The sequence below is a fragment of the Chlorocebus sabaeus genome, chromosome 20 (genome assembly GCF_047675955.1).
Source record: "Chlorocebus sabaeus isolate Y175 chromosome 20, mChlSab1.0.hap1, whole genome shotgun sequence".
Classification (NCBI taxonomy): Eukaryota; Metazoa; Chordata; class Mammalia; order Primates; family Cercopithecidae; genus Chlorocebus; species Chlorocebus sabaeus.
This window is the reverse complement of record NC_132923.1, coordinates 105,296,454-105,321,474: the sequence shown is the minus strand read 5'-3', so window position 1 is coordinate 105,321,474 and position 25,021 is coordinate 105,296,454. Positions and strand designations below refer to the sequence as shown.

General features: G+C 53.4%; 1 protein-coding gene across 2 annotated transcripts in view; it reads right to left on the bottom strand.

The window, feature by feature from the left end:
* Window positions 1-13,183: 13,183 nt before the first annotated feature.
* SPOCD1 (SPOC domain containing 1) overlaps window positions 13,184-25,021 on the bottom strand; it is a 28,088-nt gene continuing 16,250 nt past the window's right edge. Inside the window, exons 3-16 of one of the 2 annotated variants that reach the window (XM_007979618.3) lie at window positions 24,464-24,505; window positions 23,252-23,428; window positions 22,829-22,951; window positions 22,621-22,675; window positions 22,214-22,298; window positions 21,251-21,410; window positions 21,017-21,133; window positions 19,403-19,528; window positions 16,921-17,032; window positions 16,544-16,694; window positions 16,085-16,235; window positions 15,425-15,514; window positions 14,953-15,139; window positions 13,184-14,016 (exon numbers count right to left, since the gene is read on the bottom strand). In XM_007979618.3, coding sequence (XP_007977809.2) covers window positions 13,367-14,016; window positions 14,953-15,139; window positions 15,425-15,514; window positions 16,085-16,235; window positions 16,544-16,694; window positions 16,921-17,032; window positions 19,403-19,528; window positions 21,017-21,133; window positions 21,251-21,410; window positions 22,214-22,298; window positions 22,621-22,675; window positions 22,829-22,951; window positions 23,252-23,428; window positions 24,464-24,505 — 2,226 coding nt within the window. In that variant the 3' untranslated portion in view covers window positions 13,184-13,366. The remainder of the gene's footprint in view (window positions 14,017-14,952; window positions 15,140-15,424; window positions 15,515-16,084; window positions 16,236-16,543; window positions 16,695-16,920; window positions 17,033-19,402; window positions 19,529-21,016; window positions 21,134-21,250; window positions 21,411-22,213; window positions 22,299-22,620; window positions 22,676-22,828; window positions 22,952-23,251; window positions 23,429-24,463; window positions 24,506-25,021) is intronic. The other variant, XM_037993753.2, reaches the window with a different exon arrangement.

Genomic DNA, 25,021 nt, shown 5'->3' with positions numbered 1-25,021 from the left:
TTCCTACCTCTGTATCCACCCTATTCCCTGGGAGCTAGACACCATTTACAGATCATGCCAGGCTCCTTCACACCTCCAGTCCTTTGCCTGTGCTGTTCCCTCTGCCCAGATTGCTTTCCCAGCACCCCTTTTTTGTTACCAAATGCACTCTCCTAGGCCCCCTCTTCTGCCTCCCAGATTTCCCCAGGAAGTATCGATTCTTCTCTACCCCGGGCTCTGTTTGTAAACTCCTTCTTCTGTGGCACAGGTCACTCCATATCAGAGCTCTTTGTGCCAGGGTCTGCCTGTTCCACCCAACTTGGAGCTGATTAGAATCAGTGCCTGGGCCCAGCGCACTGGCTCACGCCTGTAATCCCAGCACTTTGGGAGGCTGAGGCAGGCGGAACACCTGAGGTCAGGAGTTTGAGACCAGCCTGACCAACATAGCGAAACCCTGTCTCTACTAAAAATACAAAAATTAAATGGGCATGGTGGTGCATGCCTTAATCTCAGCTACTCAGGAGGCTGAGGCAGGAGAATCACTTGAACCCGGGAGGCAGAGGTTGTGGTGAGCTGAGATCGCGCCATTGCACTCCAGCCTGGGCAACAAGAGCGAAACTCCATCTCAAAAAAAAAAAAAAAAAAAGAAGAAGAAGAGAAGAAGAGAGGAAAAGAAGAAAAGAAGAAAGAAGGGCGGCCTGGCGCTGATTTACTTGATGTCTCCTTCACCCAGCACCGAAAGTGAATGGAGAGAGAAGACAAAGGGACACGATAGAAACACTTGCCCCTGAGCAGAGTGCAGAAACTGAGGCAGAGACCCAGAAAAATATTTATGAACGTGGTGAATGCTTCTCTCAGAAAGGAAAGCTGGGTCAGCTTCCAGCCTCTGCCCATTGGAGCCAAGCCCCGCCTCCATCCCCTTTAAGGTTTTCTCCTGAAGCACCCCACCTCCACCAGCCGCCACCCTGGTGTTTTCACCTCTGCTTTCAGTAAGTGAGATAAAGAAAGCCCCTATAGCCAAGAATTCCCAAAAAGCAAAGGCAGCTCTCATGGGGGCAGTGGCAGAGCAGACTGAACTGCAGCATGAAGGGCTGTGGGCAGGCTCAAGGAAGAACCTCCTGACCATCAGAGCTCAGGTGATCCCTAAAGTGATCCCTAAAGGAATGGCCAATGGGGAAGAGGAGGGGGCTTGACCTATCCAAGGGATGTCGGGAAGAAGCAGCCGGGGATGGAACACAGATCTTTCTAGAGGCAGGGGCATGACCTGGCTGACTTGCCTGAGAGCTTGGTTCTCACTTGGGGGGCTGCTACTCTATCTCAAGGCCCATCGCTCACATTAATTACCGAGAAAAAGCTGATTTCTCCTCATTTCCAGATCTCAAACGACAGTATCATTAGGCTAGTAATGTGCTGAGAAATTGTGCGTGTCTGTCTTGGAATATGTCCTGAGCCAGAATGGATGAGGGCGCCCCCAGCAGGGGTTTGTCTCCAAGACACTCTCCATGGCTGAGGGACAGTCTCCAGAAGAGATGCTGTACCACCAAGGCAGAGATACTCTCCCGCTCTGTTCAGTTGGTACTAACGATGGTGATTAAATCATAGCAGGCAATGGTGTGGGCAATAGCCCACAACACAAAAACCCTGCCACACATGAACAGAGCCACTGCTGACTTACCACAAGGACAGGAACTCCCTGGTCTGGGCTGAACTTGAATTTGAAACCTGCTCTGCTGTGCCATGGTCCTTCCCAGTCTTGCCTGGACACTTTTCTCTGAGCTCCTATCCACCTGTGAATCAAGAGGCATCTGGGCGCCATCTTGCCTCAGGGAAGGAGGAGTTGGCTGGTCCTGAACATTTTCTCTTCCCTCAGCAAAGTCAGCTCCCTGGATGTGAGCGGAACACTGCCTCCTATCCCTGAAAAACTCCTCTGCTCACAGCTCTTCACACGCCTCTCCACACTCTTCTCTTCGTGTCTAGTGCTCTTTATTTATTTATTTTTTTTTTTTTGAGGCAGAGTCTCGCTCTGTCGCCCAGGCTGGAGTGCAGTGGTGTGATCTCGGCTCACTACAACCTCCGCCTCCCGGGTTCACGCCATTCTCCTGCCTCAGCCTCCTGAGTAGCTGGGACTACAGGCACCCGCCACCATGCCCGGCTAATTTTTTGTATTTTTAGTAGAGACGGGGTTTCACCATGTTAGCCCAGATGGTCTTGATCTCCTGACCTCGTGATCCGCCCGCCTCAGCCTCCCTAAGTGCTGGGATTACAGGCGTGAGCCACCGCGCCTGGCTGTCTAGTACTCTTTCAAACGCACTTGACACACGAGGAAACTGAGGCCCAGAGAAGCAAGGCGATTTGCCCAAGTTCAAGCCTCAGAGCTAAGCCTGACCCCCAGGTCTGCCAGAGGCCAAAGCTCAGACTGAAGTCAGAGGCCTCAATTCAATCCACACAGTACTCTAGGCATATGATGTCCTCCGTCCCAGCTCCCGCCCTCAGAGCTGAGGTTGGTGAGGGAGAGGCAGGATGTGAAAATATAATTATAGCTCAGTGTGATGCATGCATGACACAAAAGAGGAGATCCAAAGGTTTATCCTCCCCAGTAATCAAAGAAATGCAAATTAAAACAACAGTGTAATGCAGTTTTACCTGTTGAAATTAAGACAGGTTTTTGTTTTGTTTTGTTTTGTTTTTTAAAGATAGCACCAGTGTTGGTGAAAAGTGCAATCTGGGCGCTGTCAGACTCCATTGATGAAAGGGTAAATTAGAACAACTTTTCTAGAAGGCCACTGGGCAGGAGTGTCAAGAGCTTTAAAAACAGATAGACCCTTTGGCCCCATTAATCTACTTGGAGGAACTCAATCCAAAAAATAACCACAGCTGTTAAAAAGAACCAGGTACAAAGATGCTTATTACTGTTATTTACAACTATAAAAAATCACAACCAACATAAATGTCTAGCAATAGAGGGTTGGTTCAATAAATTATCATATATCCATATATAAGGATATTATGCAAACATTAAAAGTCATGTTCTTGAAGAATTAATCTGGGCAAATGCTCACAATATAATGATACATGAAACAAAGCAGGAGAGAAAACCATACAGATAGGATGGGCTTTATTTTATAAAGAAAATGTTTTATCAATTCATTTGAAGAAGTCTGGAAGGAAATAAACTGAGAGTTAATCTGAGAGGATTCTGGGTGATTTTTTGTTTCAATTTATACTTTTCTGTTTCTTCCAAATCTTCTATACATTTTGGGGGGAAATAAAAGCCATTAGAAATATATGCAGTGTGTGTGTGCGGGTGGGGGAGTAGCCCAGGATGAAAAACAGAGGCTCCTAACCAGCCTGCAGGCAGTCAGGGAAGGCTTCCTGTTGGAGGTAATGCTTGTGCTGTGTCCCAGGATGACTAAACTTTATCCAACGGAGGGAGGATTCGAGTTCTAGGCTGGGGAACAGGTATGTGCACAGGCACAGAGGCAAGAGAGATCCTGGCCTCTTCTGGAAACTCTTAGTCACTGGCTAGGTGAGGGGACAACAGGGAGAGGATGGGGGTGGGCAGAGGTCTGACCAGGGAAGGCCCAGAAGACCAGGCTGAGGAGCTGACACTTTGCCCTAGGAACAAAGTGAAGCATTGACAGGTCCTAAGCAGGTGGGTGACAGGATCTAAGCTGTGTTTTATCTTCATGTACACAGAATGGTGAGCGGATGGGGCATGGAAGATAGAGAGAGGCCAGATGTGGAACCTGGGCCAAGGGGGCAGCGGTGGGGAGGCTGCTGCATGTCCGGAGGAGGGAGGGTTTGGCCTGGGCTGGGCAGTGGTGGCCAAGAGAGGAGGGGCCCTTGGAAGCAGTGATTAGGAGGAGATTGGACAGGACTTGTGATTAATTGAAGAGTAGCGGCAGAGTGCGGGAGGGGGCCTCTGCTGCTGACAGTGACTATAGCATGCTCAGAGATTTCGATCGCAGTTTTAGGAGTGGCTTCCTCCTCCATTTCCCCTAGATAGACAGATCTGGCCTTCTATGATATTAGGCTGCAGATGGTGGGAGAAGTTGACCTTGGTCCCACCACCATACCCAGCCTGACCTCTGACTCACCCTGAGCACCCTGCACCTTCGTCACCTCTGCACTGCCAGCCCTGGAAGGTGGGGCGGGCAACGACAAGGGAAGTCCACAGGAAGGTCAGGAAGTCCCTGGCAAGGTCCCTCCCTCAGGACACAGGCACACACTGTCACACATGGGGACACACATCCTCAGAGAGAGAGCACAGCCACTCACGGGGCTCTGAGAGTCAAGTCACAGGCACTGATGTATACCCAGGGACACAGCCTGACAGGAGCTATAAGATATGGGACTGTCACACACACAGTCACCACCCCACAGTTACACAGCCTCTGACACTGCCAACTCCAGCCTGGGTCTCACATACAGGCCATTGTGCTCAGCTAGAGTTCCCAAGGTCCTCCCTCCTGCCCTGCCCCCCACCTGCCCCCCCCACCCTCCTCCAGGAGGACAGGGCAGAGGGCTGGCTGGCAGAGAGGCCAGCACAGGGGGCTGGCACAGGGACCCGCAGCTCAACGGGGCAGCCCAGCCAGGAGGGAGGCCTCTGAGAAGAGGTTGCCAAGGCAACAGGCTCCTGCAGAGCCAACCAGAGGCTGAGATTCTCGGCTCTTATTTTTAGAAGTTGGGCCTGGGCTGGTTGGGCCGGTCAGGGGCCAGGCTCCCCCGGGCACACCCAGGGCATAGACACCAGCTGAACACCCTAAGGGGTTCTGGTGGGCAGCATCCATGCTGCGACTTCTTCCACACACTCCCAGCCTCCTTCCTGGGTGTCATGCCCCAGGTGGGATCTTGCATTTCCTCTGTCTTCAAATACAGCCAGGGGCCTACCAGCAGCACCCACCACCCACCAGGGCCCAGGCCAGGAACACAGCCTGTTCGCCCTCTGCACTGCAGCCTCTGAATGTCTGTGCTTCGACTGATGGCATCAGGGGAAGGGGAGCTTGGCCAGGCCTGTAGGGTGGTGTTGCGAGGCTTGCGTGTCATTGTCAGCGTAAGTGTATATGTGTGTATTGCAGGGGCTGCTCTCACTCTCAACTGTGTGTGTGTGTGCATGTGTGTGTGCATGTGTGTGTGTGTGAATTCCCTCTTCTATGGGGCAAAACAGAGGGTCTCCCTCTGGCTCAGCTCCACTCACCACCCCCTGCTAACTTCCACCCCTGCCTGGATTTCTTTAAGGTGAGCAGAGGGGGCAGAGATCTCAAGCTGCTGCACTAACCTTGGTGGCCCCCCTTGTCCAGCCCCTTTCTGTGTCTGAGCAGGCTTCTGAGGGGGTAGAAAAGTGGTGGCCAGGAGAGGGAGGGGCCAGGCAGGCCCAGCCCGACAGAGCCTGGGAGAGGGGTACTGGGGAAGCTGGGGTGAACTGACTTTAAGGTGACTCCTCCAGCTGCCAGGGATTTCTCTGTTAATCTGGGACGGCTCTGTTTGCATCTCATTTCCCTATATTTGCATAACAAGGGCCTGGCTGGCACCAGAGATCGAAATTCCTGGCCTGGTAAATTGTGTGGAAAAGCCTCTGGAGGCCCAGCAGGAATCCTGGGGAAGCAGAGGCAGGGGTTGGCTGTGTTGATGGGGAAGGTCCCCATCCAATCCCAGGAGTCTCCACTTCTTCCCTAATCCCTGGTCAGGAGGGATGGGAATGTTGGTGGAAACAGAGAGGGAGGGGTGACATATCGCTAACAGAGTAAATTTCTAATGTTCTCATCACCAAAAAAAGTTAAATATTTGAGAAGCAAGATATGCTGATTAGCTTAATTTAATCATTCCACAGTATATTAAAAACTCATAACACCACTTTGTACCCCACAAATAAATACAACCATAACTGGTCAATTTACAGTAAGAAAACAATTTGAGTCATCCTCAACAGACCCTGGCACCCAGCATGGAGCTGGGGTGCGTACCCATTGGTGGAAATGGCCTGAACTTGGTAAGGTCAGAGTTGGGATGAGGAAGTAAACCTCAGCCCCCACTAGTCTCAGGAGAGGGCCTCTCTGGCAGGAATGACTGGGATCATATCTGGGACCTGCCACTTACTGTCCCCAGGACTCTCAGACCTGGGCAAACAAGGTCCATGCCCTGGGGTCCCACTTTAGATGACACCCTTTGGCCCTCTTCTGCATGGGGGTGAGGAATTCAAAGGTTCAGGGTCCACCCGGAGCTCCAGTCCCCTTCTAGGCCATATTCCAACCCACAACCCTGAATTCCCTGCCCAAGGAGGCCTAGGCCAGCAACCAGGGTCTATGGAGCCACTTTCCCATGCGCATCCTTCCTCCTCAAGCCCAAAGGGTGGCTGTTTGCCAGGAGTGTGGACCAAGCAGGGACTGGAATGTTGGGGTGCCCACAGGCATGCATACAAGGGCCCTTATACTGTAGGATGGAGCCCAAGGTAGGATGAGAAGGGGGGTGGGCAGAGGGCTGGGGTCCTCCTTTTGTGTTGCTGCCCTAGGCTCTTTAAACACTTGGGGTGGCTCTGACAAGCTGTTTGACCTTGGGCAAGTTACTTAACCTTCCTGTGCCCCCCAGTAGGGTTAATAATAGTACTTGCCTCTCAGAGTTGTTATGAGGATGAACTGAGTTAATTCATGTAAAGCAATTTGAACAGTGCCTGGCACAGAGTACCAGTGCGTAAGCGTTAGCTATTATTATCCATTATCCTGGGATTTGGCTTTTTTTTTCTCTCCAGCTGCAGAAGCCCCTTCTCTTTCATTTAAGAGACTGAGCAGGAAGCAGGGGAAGGGGATCCCCTCCACTTCCTCTTCCTCCTCCCTCAGCCCAGGCCCCTTTTCTCCTTTCCCAGCTCTTGCACCCCCAGGCCAGGGGTGCCAGGAGGACAGCCAGGTCATTGGACTGAATGTCATGATTTGTTTAAAGTCTTTATTGGCTGAATGACTGGATGAGCAAGTGAATAAATGAAAAACAAGGACTGAGTGAATAAAAGTCAAACAGAAGGCTGGACGGACTGATGGAAGAACAGACTGACAGACATTTTGGCTTTGGGGCCCTCAGATCTGTTTCCCTGAACATTACTGTTTTCTGCCTGTTTTGATTAGATGGTGGGAGGCAGATAGGGGAGGCAGGCTCTCTGCAAGGTCAGCTCTGGCCTGGTGAGTGGCTCACCCTGCAGAAGGGGCCCCTGTGCCTGTAGCATTAGAGGGAGAATGCCCACATTCAACCAAGTCCTTCTGTGTCCTGTAGATGTCTGACTGTGAATGAGAGACCTTGGGACAGGCTCTGTCCTGGCCTAGGGCAGTGGGGGCTGAGGGGAGAAGCTGATGAGCCTCATTACTTCCTTATTTACACCCCAGTCTGCTTCTGGCAGAGCCAGGCCTCAGTGCCCGCCTGTCAGCCAGCGGGTTAGCGGTGATGGAGAGCTCCCTTGGGGCCTGTCAGCCTCCACCATCTGGCCAGGCTGGGGAAGCTGGGGGGACCTGTCGCAGGATGCCCCTCTGGGCCCCCCGGCTTGGCACTTGGCTCATCTCAGAGAGTGATGGACGAGTGGGCATGGGGGGGTGCAGCTGTGTGGGCCTTCATGTGTGTGGCCAGCCAGTGCACACAGTGGCTAGGTTGGGGTGTGACAATAAGCAGCATTTGATGTGTTCGTATTCACGACTGGCCATGTTTGTGTGTCTGCATGACTGTATTCTGTGCATGACAGTGTATGCCCCAGAACGTGAGCAAAGTGCATGGGTCTCACGTCTGGGGGTTTTCCAAGGGAAGCTCAGGGCGGAGACAAGGGTGGGGAAGGCTTGAGCCCAGTGGGGACTGGAGCTGCGGCTTTAAGAGGAAGGTGCTCAGTGAATTCCTGGCACAGCTTTCAAGCAGGAGAAATTAACCTCCATGTCTGTCTGTTGAAAGGGGCTGGAAGTCCCTGTGAGGGAAGCCAAGTCAGCCTGAGAGCTTCCCTGCCTGTCCTTGAGCCCCATTCCGGTGGTGCGCGGCGGGGAGACAACTGCTTTCAGGTACCATCCCAGGCTTCCCAGGGCCCGGCCCCAGCACAGAAACAGGATACATGTAAAGCCACTCGGAAGTACAGACACACAATTACCCAGACATGGACACTAGCACAGCATGATTACATGTGATCCAGTCACCCACAAGTGTAGTCAGAGATCTGCTGGGCACAGCACACATACATATACCCAGGCATCACGACAGACACTCACCTCATGCAGCCACACAAACGTATAGACACACGCATGTTTACACACAGGAATGTGCCCATACATGGGTGAAACACATTCTTATAAAGACGCACATGCTTACAGTCGCATGCATGCAGACACACTTGCATGTTTTCACACACATTCTGTCACTCCTGTGTCCCCTCCCACCCTCCAGCTCTCTCTCAGTCCAATTCTCTCCAGTTCACGCCAGTTCTCTCTCAGTCCAGTGCCCTGCTGCTGCCCTCACCCACTATGGACAATCCTCTGAAGGGCATCACAGGAGGGTTGTATGCACATGTGACCCTATGAGTAGAAAGCTGTGTGTGTCTACACATCTAAGTTTGTATATGTGAATGTCACTGATAGTCTGTGTGGCTCTAGCTCTGTGAAAGTGTATGTTTGTGACACTGTGGGTATTTTTCTGTGTATCTCTGTATAGGCTTCTGGAAGGCCCTATGTGTGCTGTGTGTACTCGTCTGTGTGAATGTGAGTATGTGAGACAGTGAGGAATTTTTATATCTTTGTGACTGCATTCTGTGGGCCACCTCTCTGAGTATGTCTGGATGTGTTTCTCTCTGTGTGCATTTGCATATCTGTGCCTGTGTACATGCCTCTGCAGTCCAGGATCCACAGTCTGGCTCAGTGGGCACCCCTGCCAACAGAGGCTGTGGCCTGGGGTGGGGCCAGGCAGGACTGAACTGAATACCCTGGCCATTGACAGTTGTATTTACAGAGCTCCGAGTAGGACGTAATTGCTTCTATTAATCTTTCTCCGGTTGTTAATTGCTCATTTATTGGGTTGTGTATTATGCCGACTGTTGCTCTTAATTCGCCTCCATAGCTGCAGGTGTTTGCTGCCTTATTAACTGTTAATCGGCACGGCTAGGGATGGAGACTTAATTGGCCCCCAGAGTGGGACACAGGCGGGCCAGCCGGGCACTGCCAGGCTCACAGCCTGTCCCTGGAACCCTCACCTGTGGAGCACAGGTGGCTGGCCCACTGCCATCCACCAGTAGACAGCAGTTTTGCATACCGCAGTCAGAGTGACAACTGCAGAGTACGGCCCCCATACAGTCCTATCTCCTCCAGGAAACTACTCAATTCCTTGGAACCCAGTTCTTATACCCCTGTCCATCACCAACAATCTTCCTCCACCTAGAATAGGAGCCAACCCTAGTTTTTAAATGAACAAGAGCCTCCAGGAGTTCTGCTGCTCCTATCCAGCACACTTTAGGGGTCCCTTTCGGCTTCTGCTTGCACAGCGCAAAGAACAGGGAACTCCCTCCACAGCACTGTTACCATAGCTGCAGCAACCAGAGGGTTCTCCATACTGAGCTGACTTCTTACCCCCCACACACGTTGCAACAGAGGAGTCCTTACTGCCTACAACACGGAAACTCAGGCTCAGAAATGGCAAGGGGGTGGCCCCAGGGTTCCCCAGTCCTCTCTGGTAAAGGTACAGACATGTGGCTCTCCAAGCAGTTTCTGCTCTCAGTCTCCCTTCCACCCCAGTCCTGCTCCATCCCAAACACCTCAGTCCTGGAAGGTACTGCCTCAGCCACCACCTGCTCCGCCCTGGTCTTCGGGCCTCCCAAGCTGTCACTGCTGCAGCTGTCTCAGGCTCCAGGCCTTTGGAACAAGAAAGCAAGTTTTCTGGAAACCAGTGGGCTCCCTGAGAGAGACAAGGCTGTAAGGTGGAGGCGGGAGGAGGGTCCATGCTCACCAACCTGACCTCCAGCTTCTGAGAAGGACAAATAGGGAAACCAACAGTCCTCATCCTGTGCGTCAAATCCAGTCTGCCCTGACATCTGGAAGTTCTTCTGGTGTCTAGTTGGCATGTCTTAAGCAGCAGTGGAAGTTGATTTGCTTTGGTTGGGTTCTGAGAAGAGTTAGGCTCCAGGGAAGGAGGAAGGGAGTACCACTGAGTGCCTACTATTAAGGAATGAGACCACTACTACTTCTGCCGCCCTCCTCCCCTCAGCTTTGCCCAGTTCACAAGATAGGAGGAAAGAGAGAAAGCAAAAAGTTGGAAAAAAACAAAAGTAAGATAAATAGCCAGACAACCTTGGCACCACCACCCAGCCCTAGGAGTTAAAAAAAGTAATAATAATAACATCAACCCCTGACCTAAACTACCTGTGTTATCTGTAAATTCCAGACACTGTATGAAAAAAGCATTGTAAAACTTTCTGTTCTGTTAGCTGATGCATGTAGCCCCCAGTCATGTTTCCCATGCTTGCTTGATTTATCACGACCCTTTCACGTGGACCCCTTAAAGTTGTAAGCCTTTAAAAAGGTCAAGAATTTCTTTTTCGGGCAGCTCGGCTTTTAAGATGCGAATCTGCCGACGCTCCCAGCCGAATAAACCACTTCCTTCTGTAATCCGGTGTCTGAGGAGTTTTGTCTGCGGCTTGTCCTGCTACACTATATGCCAGAAAGCAGCAATTGGTGTGTGTAAAAGTGGCATCCCGTTTAACCCTCCCGTAACCTGGTAAGTTAGAGATTAGTATCCCTATTTACAGAGAAAAAAACTGAGCCACCTAGAGGGCAACGAAACGTGTGCAAGGCCACACAGCCAGAAAAGGGCAGAACTGGAGTGCCAACAAGGCCTGGCATTGCTTGAGAAGCTGAGTGTCTTCAGTCAGGGATATCTGGATGGATTCATGCTAAGGGTTCAATAAGGGGACGTGGGGAAAGGGAACTGATGGTCACTATCACAGCTTACTCATCCACCCCATGTATGACAACACGGACAGGCGAAACACGCATGCGCAGCCCACGTGCCCATCAGACGGGATAAGGAAGCAGCAAAGAGAACCGTCCAGGGATAGTTGCCCAAACAAGTTCCGGCCCCGCCTCTATGTTAATGACATGCAGATATATGTAAATTTGTACAAGCAACCGCTCAAACCTTTGGGAGCAATGGGGTGACACAGGAGCAGTTGCTATGGAAATCCAAAAGTGATACCCGCTCCGCGCCCCCACCCCACAACAGGCAGGCGCACAGACACGTGCACAAAGACGCAGCGTTCTTCACTCCAGAGCCAAGAGGATCACGGAGTGACAGTGTGTGTGAACCGGAAGGACCCTCAGAAACTGCGTCCAGCTGGGCGAAGCTCAGGCCCGAAGAAAGTCACCGGGAGAGCAGCGTCGCGATCCCTGGTAGCCTGGGGCGCCTTCCACTAAAACCCAGGGCGCAAGGTGTCCCTTCTGGGTCCCGGGCGATTCCAGCTCCGGCCTAGCAACGAGACCCGCCCAGTGTTGCATAGCAACGTCCCTGGAGCCTAGCAACCACCAGCCACGCCCCCTAGCAACGTCATGCCTAATCCTCGCTCCAGGCCTTTGCCAAGAGAGAGAGGCAAGGGGCTCGTGGACTGAGGCCAAAAGGTGGCGAGGGTGGGGGAGGGTGTCATGTTTAGCAGGCTGCAGGATTTTAGGGGCCACCTACAGCCCTTCCACGGGCGAGCTGTTACAGAGCCGCGTTATCACCCCCATTTACAGAGGGGAAAACTGAAGCTCCCAAAGGACATCCCTGCCCAGAGTACAGAGCTCGCTCTTCCCTGCGTGCTCCAGGAGAGCAGCTCTGGCAGCTCTCTGGAGGAAGCCCTGGGCCTGGAGGGGAGGTGGTGCACAGTCGTTTCCCTCCGTACCAACTGCATTAGGAAAACCACCCAAACTGTGGGCTCAAAACGGAGCTGTAGGTTTGCATAGTAATTTGCGTCATTTGCATATAGTGCGGAGGCTGCGGCACTCCCAGGCCATTCCGAGCCGGAAAAGTTCCCGAAGGAGCCCCGCTTCCTCCCCCGGTTCAACTGTCCAGCCCCCTCTCCCTACCCCTCACCCGCACTCCACCCGCATCCCATGCCGCCCCCGCTTCCAACTCCTTCCGCTAAGTTCCCGCACCTCGCCCCACCCCCCGCTTTGACTCCGGTCCTGCCAGCCCCGACCTCCATCCCAAGGCCGAGGGCCCCCTCTGCTGTCTTCCGCCGGTAGGGCAGCCGCAGAGCTCATGGGGCAGAGAAGAGGGGCTCCCCCAACCGAACATCACCCCACCCCTCCCAGTCCGGCAGGGTCCAGGAGAGGCCTGTACACGGATGGACATTGCGAAGGGGTGGGCAAGGAGGGAGTTAGGGCCCTTCTGGCCCCGGGGCGAAGGGTGGGGTTCTAGAGAGGTTCTCTCCTGGAAGCCAGGCCCCTTTCCCTACGCTGGGTTGGTTTGGCCCTGGCAGCTGGTTCCCCCATCAGTCCGCAGATTCAGTTCTCAAGACGTACACCCCACATGAGACACTTGACAGTTACAGCTGCTGTTAGAAGATTATTCTAGCCCCAAGGCAAGGCAGCACCATCCAACCCTAATACCAGTCTCCAACCCCACCCTGAACCTTTGACATTTTCTAATACCAGTCTCTGGGATCTGGCAAGAGATACAGAGAGGAGTCACTCAATCTCGATCTCCTGACTTCCTCAACAGAGACCTACACACAGGCAGGCCATGAAACTCACACGGATACTCACGCATGCTTGCAGGCACACCCATGCACAGAGATCCCCAGAAGCACATAGACACAGAGACTTGGAGGGAATATGGTGGAGGTATGTACTGTCCTTCCCCATCTAGTCAAAGGAAAAAAATCTTAGTATTAACTGAAAAATTTAAAAACTACTGCAACTTGCTCTTTTTCTCTCTCTAGCAATCTCTTGATGTCTGTGATCCTCCAAAAGGCTCTGTCCATTTCTCTCTCCACCCCCAACCTTGGTCCTACTGTCTTTCCTACCACTTCGTCTTCCTTCCAGTTCAGAATACTTGCAAAATGCCTCCAGAAACTACTGTGGCAATAGCTGTGCCCTGGGGCACAGTGATGGTTCAGGACCTCAGACCAGCAATGAGCAAGGCTGCACATTTGTGCACAAGACACTCACTGACACACCCACCCAACCATGGGACCAGGACCAGGGGCTCTCCTGACCAGCTAGCAGATGCAAACCCAATTTTGCCAAATTCTTTATTGAACAAAAAATCAACAGCAAACACTGTCAAACAAGAAGCTCAAACAGGGCAGGTGGGTAGAGCTAACCATCCTCTCCTTGCAGCCCCGTCTCTCTCTGTAACAGGCTTCAACACTAGTGAGAGCATCAAAACCCGTTCTGGTGGGTAAGGAGGATCACGCCTTTCTAGGGAAGGGACACTCAGAGCCAGCTTCATCTGTAGTCCCCAAAGAGGAGTCAGGGGCTGGGCCAGGGGGCTCTGGAGCTGCAAGGGGGCTGGACAGACACTGCAGAGGGCAGGAGATGGAGTTCTTGTCCTGGGGGCACAGTAAGGCTTGGAGCTGGTGACTCATGGTCACCAGGGATTCGAGGTGCCGGAGCAGGGCTTGGTGGGGACAGGAGTCCCTGTGGAGGTGCTGGCCACGGCCAAAGCCATGACCAGCTGGTGCTACTGAATAGAGATGCTGGGACTGGCGCAAGCCTGGTTCTGGAGGCCATTGCCCTCGCCCAGGACCCTGCCAGGTTTCAGGCTTTGGCCAGAGCCTCCCCCTGCCTCTGGGGGGCCTCTGCCAAGCACAGATTTCCCTTGGAGCTATACTGCCCCTGCCCTGGCTCTGCTGCCAGGCACCTCCTGGGGGAGGGGTGCCCTTCAGGGGCACATTCGGCCTCCTGTCATCTGGCTGGTAGTATCTCTTCTCCACCTTACTGTTGAAGGAAACCATCTTTTGAATCTTCCCCAGCCAGAGGCTGGACCCTGCTGTGTCTGGAAGCCCTTCCTTGGGGAGCAGCACAGCCAGCAACAGACTTGAGTGAGTGACCTCCAGACCTGCGAAAAGAAGAGGGGAGACAGGAAGAGCCCAAAGGCCTGTGAGGGAGAACTGTGTGCAGCTTAGCTGCAGCAGATCTGGAGGCTAGATCCCAGGAAGGGCTTCTCCACAGTGAGATGGGGCCCATGAGATGCTGGGAAAAGTAAGTGGGAAGGTGGGGCTGTCTCAGAAGATTTGAGCTCTGTGGGATCAAGGCTCATCCGGCTGAGGCTGGGATATGGATGGTTTGACCTGAAGACTCTACAGACTCAAAGTCTACCTCATTGTCTCAGGACATGGAGCGTCGAAAGGCCAAGCGCTTTGCTCAGGAGTGGGTAAAGCCACACCGCCACCCTCGCTGCTTTCCAGAGCCACACTGTGGAGGGTGTCTGTGCACAGAGGCCGAGCTTGGCCCCCCGGGGCTGTGGTGAAACATCTCTCCCTCCTCTCTGAGGTGACAGTTACAGTCAACTGTGTGTAGGTCCTGCCTCTGTCCTGCTGCCTGGGTGTCCCAGGAGTTTCTCTTCAAGGGTGCCTACCTTGAGAGGCAGTGTAGTGTGGTGGTTAGGGGCCAGGTTTCTGAAGCCATGTTGCTTGGGAGTGAAGCCCAGTTCTGCTACTGACTGGCTGTGTGACTTTTGACAAGTCACTTGCCTTCTTCCTCCCTCAGTTTCTTCGTCTATGAGATGGAGAGTCTAGTCTAATAGTACCATGCTCATAGTGTGATTTTGAGACTACAAGAATTCGTCTAGGTAAAGCTCTTAGAACAATGGCTGACATGCAGTTCATGATATCCAAGCGTGAGCTATTGCTGTCATTGTTCTCACATTTGCCTGGCTGGGTAAGGAGTTCCCTTCTGAGATGTGCCTGCCTCTGCTGGGTAACTGTGTCAACCGTGCCTGGTCTGGTCACCAAGTGAGCAGAGGCAGGGTCTGGTATGGGGACTGGGCACTCACCTGGGCCCCCCAGAGGGTGCAGCCTGGTGGGCAGGGGCTGGAAGGCAGGCAAGGGCAGCAGGACCATCCCCACGTGCTCCACAGAGGCCAGGCCGTGGCGCTGCCTGTCATTGAGGTACGAGTAGAGCAGGCGGCAGTTCTGGGTGTCCCGGGCCCCATGTGGGCACAGTCTGATCACGCAGACGTCCTGAGGTGGCAGGAGAAGAGCAGCTGTAAGCGCAGTCATCCTCTGCTCCTGCCAACACCCCTGGGCTCCCTGAAACCTGAGAACCCTGTAAGAAAGTATGTCCCCATCTTCCAGAGGAGGAAACAGAGGGACCTGCCCAGGGTCACACAGTGAGTCTGCAGTCACTCTGGGAACTAGAGCCAGATATCCAAGCCAGGCCTCTGCTCTGGAAATGGAGAGGGAGGGGGCACAAGGGTGGGAGTAAGGTGCTAGGAAAAGAAGGGATGCCCAAGAGTGGGCAGTTACCTTGGCTTTCGCTGGGCAGATGCTGGCCAGAAGGTCCCAGACAGTGTTGGAGGGGATGCAGCCTGCCGAGCAGATCACGGTGGGCAGAGCCTGGGGGCAGGAAGGATGGCCAGTCAGCCCCCCAGCTTCCCACCCACTCGGGGTGGACGCATTCCCAGCCCCCTGGAAGGTTGCAGCCTGTGGCAAAGATGGGCAGGCAGTATTCCAGTACCCTCGGTGCCTGCCCAGAAAGCTCTAATTGCCCCATGGAGGTCTGCAGCCTCTCCTGGCTAATCTACAACTTATCCGAAGCCCCTCCCTCCCTCCTCTATCCTCTGCCCTCATCCAACACTTTAGCTGATCATTAAGTCACTCAACGATCACTCTTAAAACCCTCCTTTGGGCCCTTCTTGCTATGTGCTTTGGGTGACAAGGAGTCTTTTGCCCTGTTTGTCTCTGTAGGAATGGGACCAACATCTCATTTACTCCCATGCCTCGCACAGGGCCAGGCACAGAGAGGAGTGTCCATGAGTTGTTTTAGAATGTGTGAGTGAAAGGAAAGGGGAGGGGAGGGGAGGGGAGGGGAGGGGAGGGGAGGGGAGGGGAAAGGAAAACAAAAGAGAGAGGCTGCCTAGGCTGGTCAGTGTGTAAGGGAGTCCCTGGTGAGGAGGGCAGGTGCACCTGGATGAGCCGACAGCTGTGTCCTGAGACCAGCTGGGCCCTGGCCCGGAACCGCTTAATGGAGAACATGTCCAGAACACCTTCCCAGGGTGGCACGCAGGGCAGAGCCTTTGTGGGTGCAGCAGACACCTGGAGCCCGGATGGAGGGACCCTAGAGGGAGGGATAGAAGACAGAGCAGGCCATGAGGACTTCCCCAGCACCTCCTTTCTTTTCAGAGCAGATCCTGTGTCCCCACTGTGGGGACTGGAACATTGGCCCAAGCTTGGTCTTGGGCAGGGGGCGGCCAGGAGGCTGGGATGATTAGTTCCATTGCACAGATGGGGAAAGGGAGGCTCCCAAGGGAGGGAAGACTTGCCCAAGGCCACACGGAAAAAGCCAGTGCTATGTCTGTTGCCCCAGCTGGTGGCCTCCCGCTCAGCCCTGCTGGGTTATCCACCTCCCTGCTCCCAATCCCACACCTGTCCTGTGGTTCTGTGGGAGGCATCTCCCTGGCTTTGGGAATCTCTGGAGCAGGCATAGGAGTTTGGCTTAGGGCTTTCTGGAAGATATTGTCCCCACAGCTCTTGGCGGCTTTGGAGGAGCCTAGCAGCTCATTCGAGGACTCCCGGTCTACAAATAGCAGAGGCAGGAGCTGAAACAAGGGCAGCAGCAGCACTGAAGCCAGTCCAGGGCTTTAGAGCCAGGGTTGAACCAGGTGCTTTTCTAGGTGACCTGGGGCACAGGCACCCCCACTCTGCTACCCTCTCCCCAGGCCACAAATCCCTGTTGCTGCTGAACTGCATGCTCAGCCCCAGCCTGGCCGCCACCCCTGCACCCCTCCCGTGTCCACTCCCACCCATGCAGATGCGGCAGTTGGGGTCTAGGAAGTGGTGGTCATGCTGCCCCGTGGTGTCCTCTGATGCGATGGGCAGGGCCTGTGGGCTGCAGTCCATGAACACCTGCGGTCCCTGGGAGAAAGAAGACAGAGGGGTAGGCTGAGAAGGTGGCTGGGGACGCCAGGAGCCCTCCATGGGTAGAGGGCCCCAGGATATGGTTTATTTTTCTCAATAATAAATGTTTTATTACCAAAATACTGTGAACTCATAAAGAAAATTGGGAAAATACCAAAACTTGAAAATTAAAAAGAAAATCCCTTCTTGTCCCACCACTGAGACCACTGTTGATATTCTAGGTATTCCTTTATAATCTTTTTCTTTTGTTGTTGTTTTTTGTTTGTTTTTTTGGTTTTTGGTTTTTTGTTGTTGTTGTTTGTTTTTTGAGACGGAGTCTCGCTCTACTGCCTGGGCTGGAGTGCAGTAGCTCGATCTCGGCTCACTGCAACCTCCGCCTCCCGGGTTCAAGCGATTCTTCTGCCTCAGCCTCCCGAGTAGCTGGGACTATAGGCATGCACCACTACGCCCAGCTAATTTTTGTATTTTTAGTAGAGACAGGGTTTCACTATGTTGGTTGGCTAAGATGATCTTGATCTCTTGACCTCATGATCCGCCTGTCTCGGCCTCCCAAAGTGCTGGGATTACAGGCATGAGCTACCGCACCCTGCCCTTTATAATCTTTTTCTATACACAGGGCTTGGGGGTCCTTTTCCTAAAATAGCTGGGATCAAATATTCAACTTAGTGTTCTCTTTTTGTCCACTAATAACAGCAGAGGCGTTTGTCACGTCATATAGTCCCCATAGACACTGCTGTGATGGGGTGAGACTGGAGTGGACGCCTTACCTCTGTTGCTATGCATTTGGGTCATTTCCAGGTTTTTACTATTACTAAATAGCAGTGAGGACATTTTTGTGCAGAAAGTAGTTTCCTAAACTTTAAATTATGTCCTTAGGATAAGATTTCAGAAGCAGATGACAGAATCAGGGATAAGGAACATTTTAAAGACTCTTGACGTCTATTGCCAAATCACTTTTTTTCCTCATACTAGAAATAGCTTTCAACATAAAACAATCATTGCTTTAGGACGGTTTAAGAAGATTTTGAAACTCTTCTCTTATCAACCACCTCCAGAACAGTCTCAAAGCACAGGCTTTGGAGTCAGACAGGATGGGTTCAAATCTCAGCTTCCCCACCACACATATGTGACCTTGTGTAAATGGCATCAGGTTCCGCACCCCAGAAATGGCCAGGGAATAGCACCGATCTCCTAGGCCATTGTGAGATGTAAATGAGACACTGCTTGTAAAGGGGCACATAGCAGGTGTTCAATAAACAGTAAAGATTGTTATCATGTGTTATTTTCCCCTCCCCTCCCCTCCCACCTCCTCTCTCTCTTCCTCTCTGGGGCTATCTAGGTTTTTCTCCTATATTGCCTTCAGTTTGTTCAGGGAATACAAACTGATTTAGACTGGGGAGCAGCCACACCCCTTGGGGCTCCTCTTAGCACAGGTAGAAGTTCTCCCAATCGTTGGCCTGAGTATTAGTGGTAGGAGTGGGGAGCAGGGATTTCTGTCTGTTCACTGTCACTTCCCCAGTGCCTAGAACCGTGCCTGGCACCTGGTAGGTGCCCATAAATGTACTGACTGACTGAATATAGTTAAAGGGACCTGCCCTGCACCCCTCTCCTGAACACGCAGCTAATGAGACCCAGGTGAACATCTGACCCACACAACACTCAACTACAGCCAGAGTGGCCTTCCGAGAATGACCGAAGGGAGCCAAGGGAAAGTTCTAATCAACTGCAGGAGTCTGAGATGATGGCTTCACGGATTCTGGGGCTGCTGAGTCACCATGTCAGGCTATGTGCAAGCCGGGGCCAAGGGGGAGGAAGGAGCAGGATGGACATAAGGATGGAGCAGACCCTCAGCGCCAAGACCCCTAGACTCTTGTCACTCCTGTTGGCTTTTCAGGTCTGAGGACAAGTTCCAGGAGGCCCTCTGGATGGACTGCCAGGGCACCGGATGGTTCCCTGCCTGGAGCATCCCTTAACCAATCCACTGAATACAGTGGGTCTTCATTCCTTCCATCTGAAAAAGTCACTGCCTGGAACAGCGCAGCCTGCTGCTCCCAGCAGAGATCGGGCAGAATGCCTGAGGTTGGGGATGACTATGATGATGGGACTTAATACCACTCATGTGGGGACCTTGGGGTAAGGCCAAAAGGAGGAGGACCGACAGTGACAAGGCACTGGCAAGCCTGTGCCAGCAGCACTGTCCCACCCCATGTTCCCCTATGCATTAAGGATCGCGGTCCCTATTTTATCACAAACAAAGTGGGCCTCAGAGCAGTCAGGTGACATGCCCAAGGCCACACCGCTGGTGAGGCGAGGCGTGGGACCCCCAGGCATGGGCTCTGCCCAGCACCAGGTCACGCTCCAACTTACCACCAGATCCTCCAGGGTCAGCGTCTGGTCCACGTCCCGCTGGATCTCCACTTCGCCCTTGTGGGTCATTTTGGAGGCTGGAAGTCTACACGGCTCCTTCTGTTGCTGCTCAATGATATTCAGGCCCTGAAGAGGCGGAGCAGCCCAAGCTGAGCCCAATTAGGGGACGTCTGGCCATCAAAAGCCCAAGTGCTCACTTTCCTCCCTTGAGGCTCCTCTCTTGTGGTTTCCCTCTCCTCAACACTTCTACTTCCATCATACCCTTCCCCTGGGAAGCCCTCCACCCTTAGCACTACCTCTCCATATTCCACTGATTCACCCTTCAAGTCCTGCCTCCTCCAGGAAGCCTTCCTGGATTTTGCTTTCATCCCAGGTCAATTCAACCTCTGACTGTACCTCATCCTCTTCTGAGAAGAGTGTGGTGTTGCTGAAAGAGTGCAGGCTCTGGAGTTCCCACTGGGCCATTAATAAAATTCATAAGATGGTATGGCCTGGGGCAAGCACTTAGCTGCTCTAAGCCTCAGTTTATCTGCTCTGTAGGAATTTAATTAAAAGCACTATATTAAACAACATATATAGAGTGCTTAGCCTGGAACATGGCTCATAGTAAATGCTAGTTGTGAGTCTTACTGTCGATCAATGTCACTCTACCTGCAATGCTTCCCAAAAACCTGTCTCTCCTTTTCTAACAACCCCTGGAGGACAGGGGGTCTGCTCCTGTCTGGAGGGATCAGCCTCGTGGGCATGAGATCTGTGCAATCACTCAGGACCCCGCACTTAGGAGGCCCACGCTTGGTTTAGCGTTCTGTTGTTGTCACCTTGAAATTCTTAGCAGTTGTTGAACAAAGGGCCCCACATTTTCATTCTGCACTGGCTCCCGCAAATTATAAAGCCGGTCCTGATCCCTGGTCCCCACAGAGCCTGGACAGAAGCTCAGCCTCTAGTGGACGGATTCACCTGATGGACTCTGGTTATTCATTCTAATCAGTTCAGTGTCTTCCAGAGCAGGGGCTGGAGTGCCTCGCCCCATCCCAGTGGCCTCAGCCCCTAAATCAGTCCCTTCTTCTCTCACTGGGCCACCAACAAACATGAGGTGAGCATTCTCCAAAGCCTGCTCAGTGCCACAGCTCCCCTGTCACAGAGCAGACCCCAGGCAGGGAGAGACCCACGGCCACAGGGTACATGGGGACACAGCTGTGAATCCCGGGGGCTATGGGGCCCCTCCCTCAACCTGGGGTACCAGGAAGACCTCCAGTCTTTTCCAGGGCATCTGAAGCTGGGATAGGAAGAGAGGTACCTCAGGACTCCAGACTCCGGATCTCACCACAGTCCTCCCCCAGCCCCCGACCCCACAGTCTAGCTCCATTGAAAACCAAGTGTGTCACATCTCTACCAAGCTCTCCATCCCCAGTCCCTTTCATTTCCACCCCTTCTCCTGTTTCTCTTGTGGGGAGGGTCTCTCTGACTCCCTGTCTGCCTTCTCTGTTTCCTTGTTTCTGTCTTTCTGAATTCCTCCTCCCTCGTTCTCTGTCTCTGTCTCTCCCTCTTCCAACCTCAGGCCACCCACGCTGCCCCCACATCCCCTCACCCATCCTGACTGGGCTCAGCACTCACCCTTTTCTCCTCCTGGTCCCGCCAGCGGGCCAGCTCCTGGGGGGCCAGCTGCATCGAGCTCATCCGTACCAGGTCGTAGTGGGTGACATCTCCATGAACCACTTTGAGAAACAAGTCCTGTGGGGGTAGGGGGCAAGGCTGCACCACACGCTAAAACAGCTCCCCCACTGTAGCATCCTGCAGGGGCTCTGAGATTCAGAGAGGGGACCTGGCCCAGCCCAAAGCCCTGCTCACCAGGTTCCTGGGGTCCCGCAGGTTGAACAGCAGGCTGCGGTACTTGGTCTTGTACCGGCCGTTGGTGCCTTGCGTCAGGTCCCAGAGGGCTGCCTCAATGCCAGCAGCGATGCCCTTCACCACTTCCTCACTCAGCACCAGGTCTGGGAGCTCCCGAAGGCTGTAGAGGCCAGGGCAGGGTGGGGGGCACTGAGCCCAGGAGGCTCTCCAGGCACTTAACCCCAGAGGGAGGCAAATGGGTGGGCAGCAGGGTCTGGGCCAACTTGTTCCTGTCATGGGTGTTTCCCTGCAGGAACCTACTTATTCTCACCCCTACTCTGTGAGGAGGAAATAGGATCATTCGCCTTTTACAGATGGGGTTACTAGGGCTCAAAGAAAATAAGGGGCTTACTCACAGCCATGTAATTAGTGGCAAAAGCAAGATTTGAAACACGATTGTTTGACTCACCAACTCATGCCCCATCTCTGGCCCACAGGATGTATGGAGGGGAGGAAGCTGGGATCAGGTCAGAGTAAGGCAGGAGTCGGGGGAGGGAACAGAGCCCTGGCCCTCGGTGTCATCTGTCATTGACTTGCTATGTGGACTTTGCAAAGTCTGACCCTCTCTGGGTCTTGGTCTCTCCATCAGCAAATGAGAGCTCTGGGCTCAGATCTCTGAGCCACTCCCAGCACAGCCTCTCACTGTGTGAAAGTATTTGCTGCGGGTGATATTGACGTGGATGAACCTGAGCCCAGGCTGAGAACTGCAGCAGCTGAGTGGGGAAGCACAGCCTTAAAGCCAGAGAGACCCAGCTTCAAATTTCAGCTCTCCACTGGCTCTTTGTGTGGGCAAGAGACCTGGCACAGTTACCAAACAGGGTTAGCCAGACACCCAGAAGCCCTTAGAACGTGGCAGGGCCCCGGAGACGGGGGCATGTGAGGGCGGCCCTTGGGATGTCAGGGGAGTGGGGAGCAAGGTCTCACCGAGTCCACAGCACCTCCTGCATGGAACGGACAACAGTGCCCCGCACCCCGATATACAAGGATGGCTTCTCCTGTTGGAGCTGAGCTGTGGGGAGAGAGTGTCACAAGCTCCCAGGGGTGACCAGGGGGAAGGGGAGGGGGCTGACTCAAGACTGATGGGCTTAGGCAGACCGGAGAGGGGTCCTACCCTCGAAGACCTAGACCCCTCCCTCTATCCATCTGGGAGCCAAGACGGGGCAGCCAGTGGCCCCCACCCCTTTGGGGAGGAGCTACAGGCTGATGGGATGTGGGGAGAGAAGAGTTGTAGCAGGGGCTGGGGCCAGGAGCTGGGCCCTTGTCCTCCCCAGACCCCAACAGTCTCTGGAAGCCAGGGACCAGCAGAGGAGGCTCCCTCCAGGGCCCTTCACCTGAGTCCTCTGCCCGCTCCAGCAGAGGCTCCTCTTCAGCCTCCATTGGGCCACTCTGTGGGGGAGGCATGAGGAATTGAGGCTGTGCTGGTGGGCCCGGCCTTCCAGCCCAGTGGACACTGCTTCCTCTAGTCACCTCCCCACTCCCACATCCTCTCTGACCCATGCTCCAGCGAAGGAGGCATGTGGCCAGGGCAGAAGCACTCACCTGGGGACACGCAGGGTCCGAGGTGGGGTCGCCAAGGGCCAGGGAACCGCTTCTTGGAGGGTAGAAGGGGTGAGAGAGGCCACCAGGGTCCCCTGCTGTGCCTCCTGGAGGAGGCTGGAAAACCTTGGGGCAGGGAGCAGACAAGCTAGTTAGCTGGAAATGGAGGCCAGGGACTGTTCCCTCCCCAGATGCACTGGAGGCCCAGCCCCTCCCTCCGCCAGTCCACCCTGAATTCAGAGCTGCAGAAGGAAGTACACATGGAGCCCAGGCCAGCCATGCAGGCTGGGGCCTAACCCTGCCTCTGGCTATTCTGAATGACCGCAAGCAAGTGGCACCCTCTGTCTAAGCCTCAGGGACATCTCTGTGAATCAGGTGTGAAGGTGCCTCTCTCAGCAGGATTAAATGGCATCGCTTGTTCTGTACCTGGCACCCAGCGGGGCCCTGCGCCATGGGCCTTTTCTTTCTTCTGAGCCTCTGGGCAGGTGAGGGTGAGCTGACCTCCATCAAGTCCTCTAGAACCTCCAGCTTTGGTGGCAGCTGCCCCGCTGCCTGGCCGTGGCTGACGGCCCCCAGGAGCTGGATCACTGGCCCGGAACCCAGCTACGAGGGAGATCGCACTTCAGAAGCAAGCAGGGCCAGCCACTGTCCCCGCCTTCAGAGTGCTCGCCTCAGCTGTAATTGTAATCTCCCACTGGACTATAAGCTCCGTGAGGATAGCGAATACGCCTGTCTTGGTTCCCCCTGAATTCCCAATGCTTGGAAAAGGCCTGGCACATAGTGTTCAGTGAATGTTTGTTACCTGGCTAGCCTCTGTCCCAAGAGAGGAGCCTGTCTCCATCCCCATCCTTTCTCAACTTCCCCCTTAACCCCCAGTCACATTCACAGTTAGCTGGACTCTGTGCCAGGACCCTCTCACCCTCCTTCTGACCACAGATGCATCTCATCAGAAGGGACACGCCTTGTTCTGACTCCACCTCCTCCTGTTCAAAGCTCTGTCGTGACCCTTTCAGGGGTCACTGACTTGTCTGCCTCTCCCTTGAAGCAGCCAAATGCAGTCATCTGTAAGGCTTACACTCTGTAAGGCTGCTGATCACTCCTCTATTGCTGATAAAAGAAATCCTTTCATGACCATTTCAAGGTGCACAGATTTTGTTCTTCTAATGAACTATGAAGTCTATCCTGCTCCCCCTTTTGCTATGGCTGCCAGGAAGCTCAGTGTTAACTTTGAGCCTGGCAGGTGTACCTTTACAGGACTGGTAGAGAGTAAAGTGTTATTGTAACAAGATCCCCCTTCTCCTTCCTCTTTTCTTGCTTTCTTTAGGCTTTTAGCCCATTTTAAGTGTGTTTCAATTCTTTTCACTTATTGCAAACCATAGGGGATTGTTTAAAAAGTAGGTGAGTCTGAAGACTAATAATCCTTGAATGAATGATCATGAAATGGTCAGGTTCCAAGGTCTGCAGGAAACTAAAAGTCTAAGATCCAACATTATAGAGGGAGGAGAACACTAGGATCCACTGGGGCAGGGCAGGCTGGGTGGGGGTAGGATCTCCACATCTACTGTGGAGGAGCCCTGCCACTCCACCCCACCTGAGGAAGCGGAGGAAGAAAAGCAGTAATAAAATGTAAAAACCTACGTAACACACAAGCTTCACTCCATGGGGTATTTTCACTTCCTCCTTGGAGAGAAAGAGGATGCAGAGATTAGAATCCATAGGACCCAGCCACCCCCTGGCAGGGAATTCACAAAAAGAAGACATTCTTGTTGAAAGGGTATGTGTTCAGTGTTCACTGAGTTGTACTTATAGCAAAAAAGTTGTCCATCAAAGGGTAAATGGTTAATTTTAAAAAGTCCATCAGGCTGGGTGTGGTGGCTCACGCATGTAATCCCAGCACTTTGGGAGGCCGAGGTGGGTGGATCACCTGAGATCAGGAGTTCAAGACCATCCTGGCCAACATGGCGAAACCCCATCTCTACTAAAAATACAAAAATTAGCCAAGCATGGTGGCAGGCACCTGTAATCCCAGCTACTCGGGAGGCTGAGGCAGGAGAATCACTTGAACCCAGGAGGCGGAGGTTGCAGTGAGCCAAGATTGCACCACTGCACTCCAGCCTAAGCAACAGAGTGAGACTTTGTCTCAAAAAAAAAAAAAGGCTCATCAAAGGGAAATGGTTAATAAATGGTGACACTTCG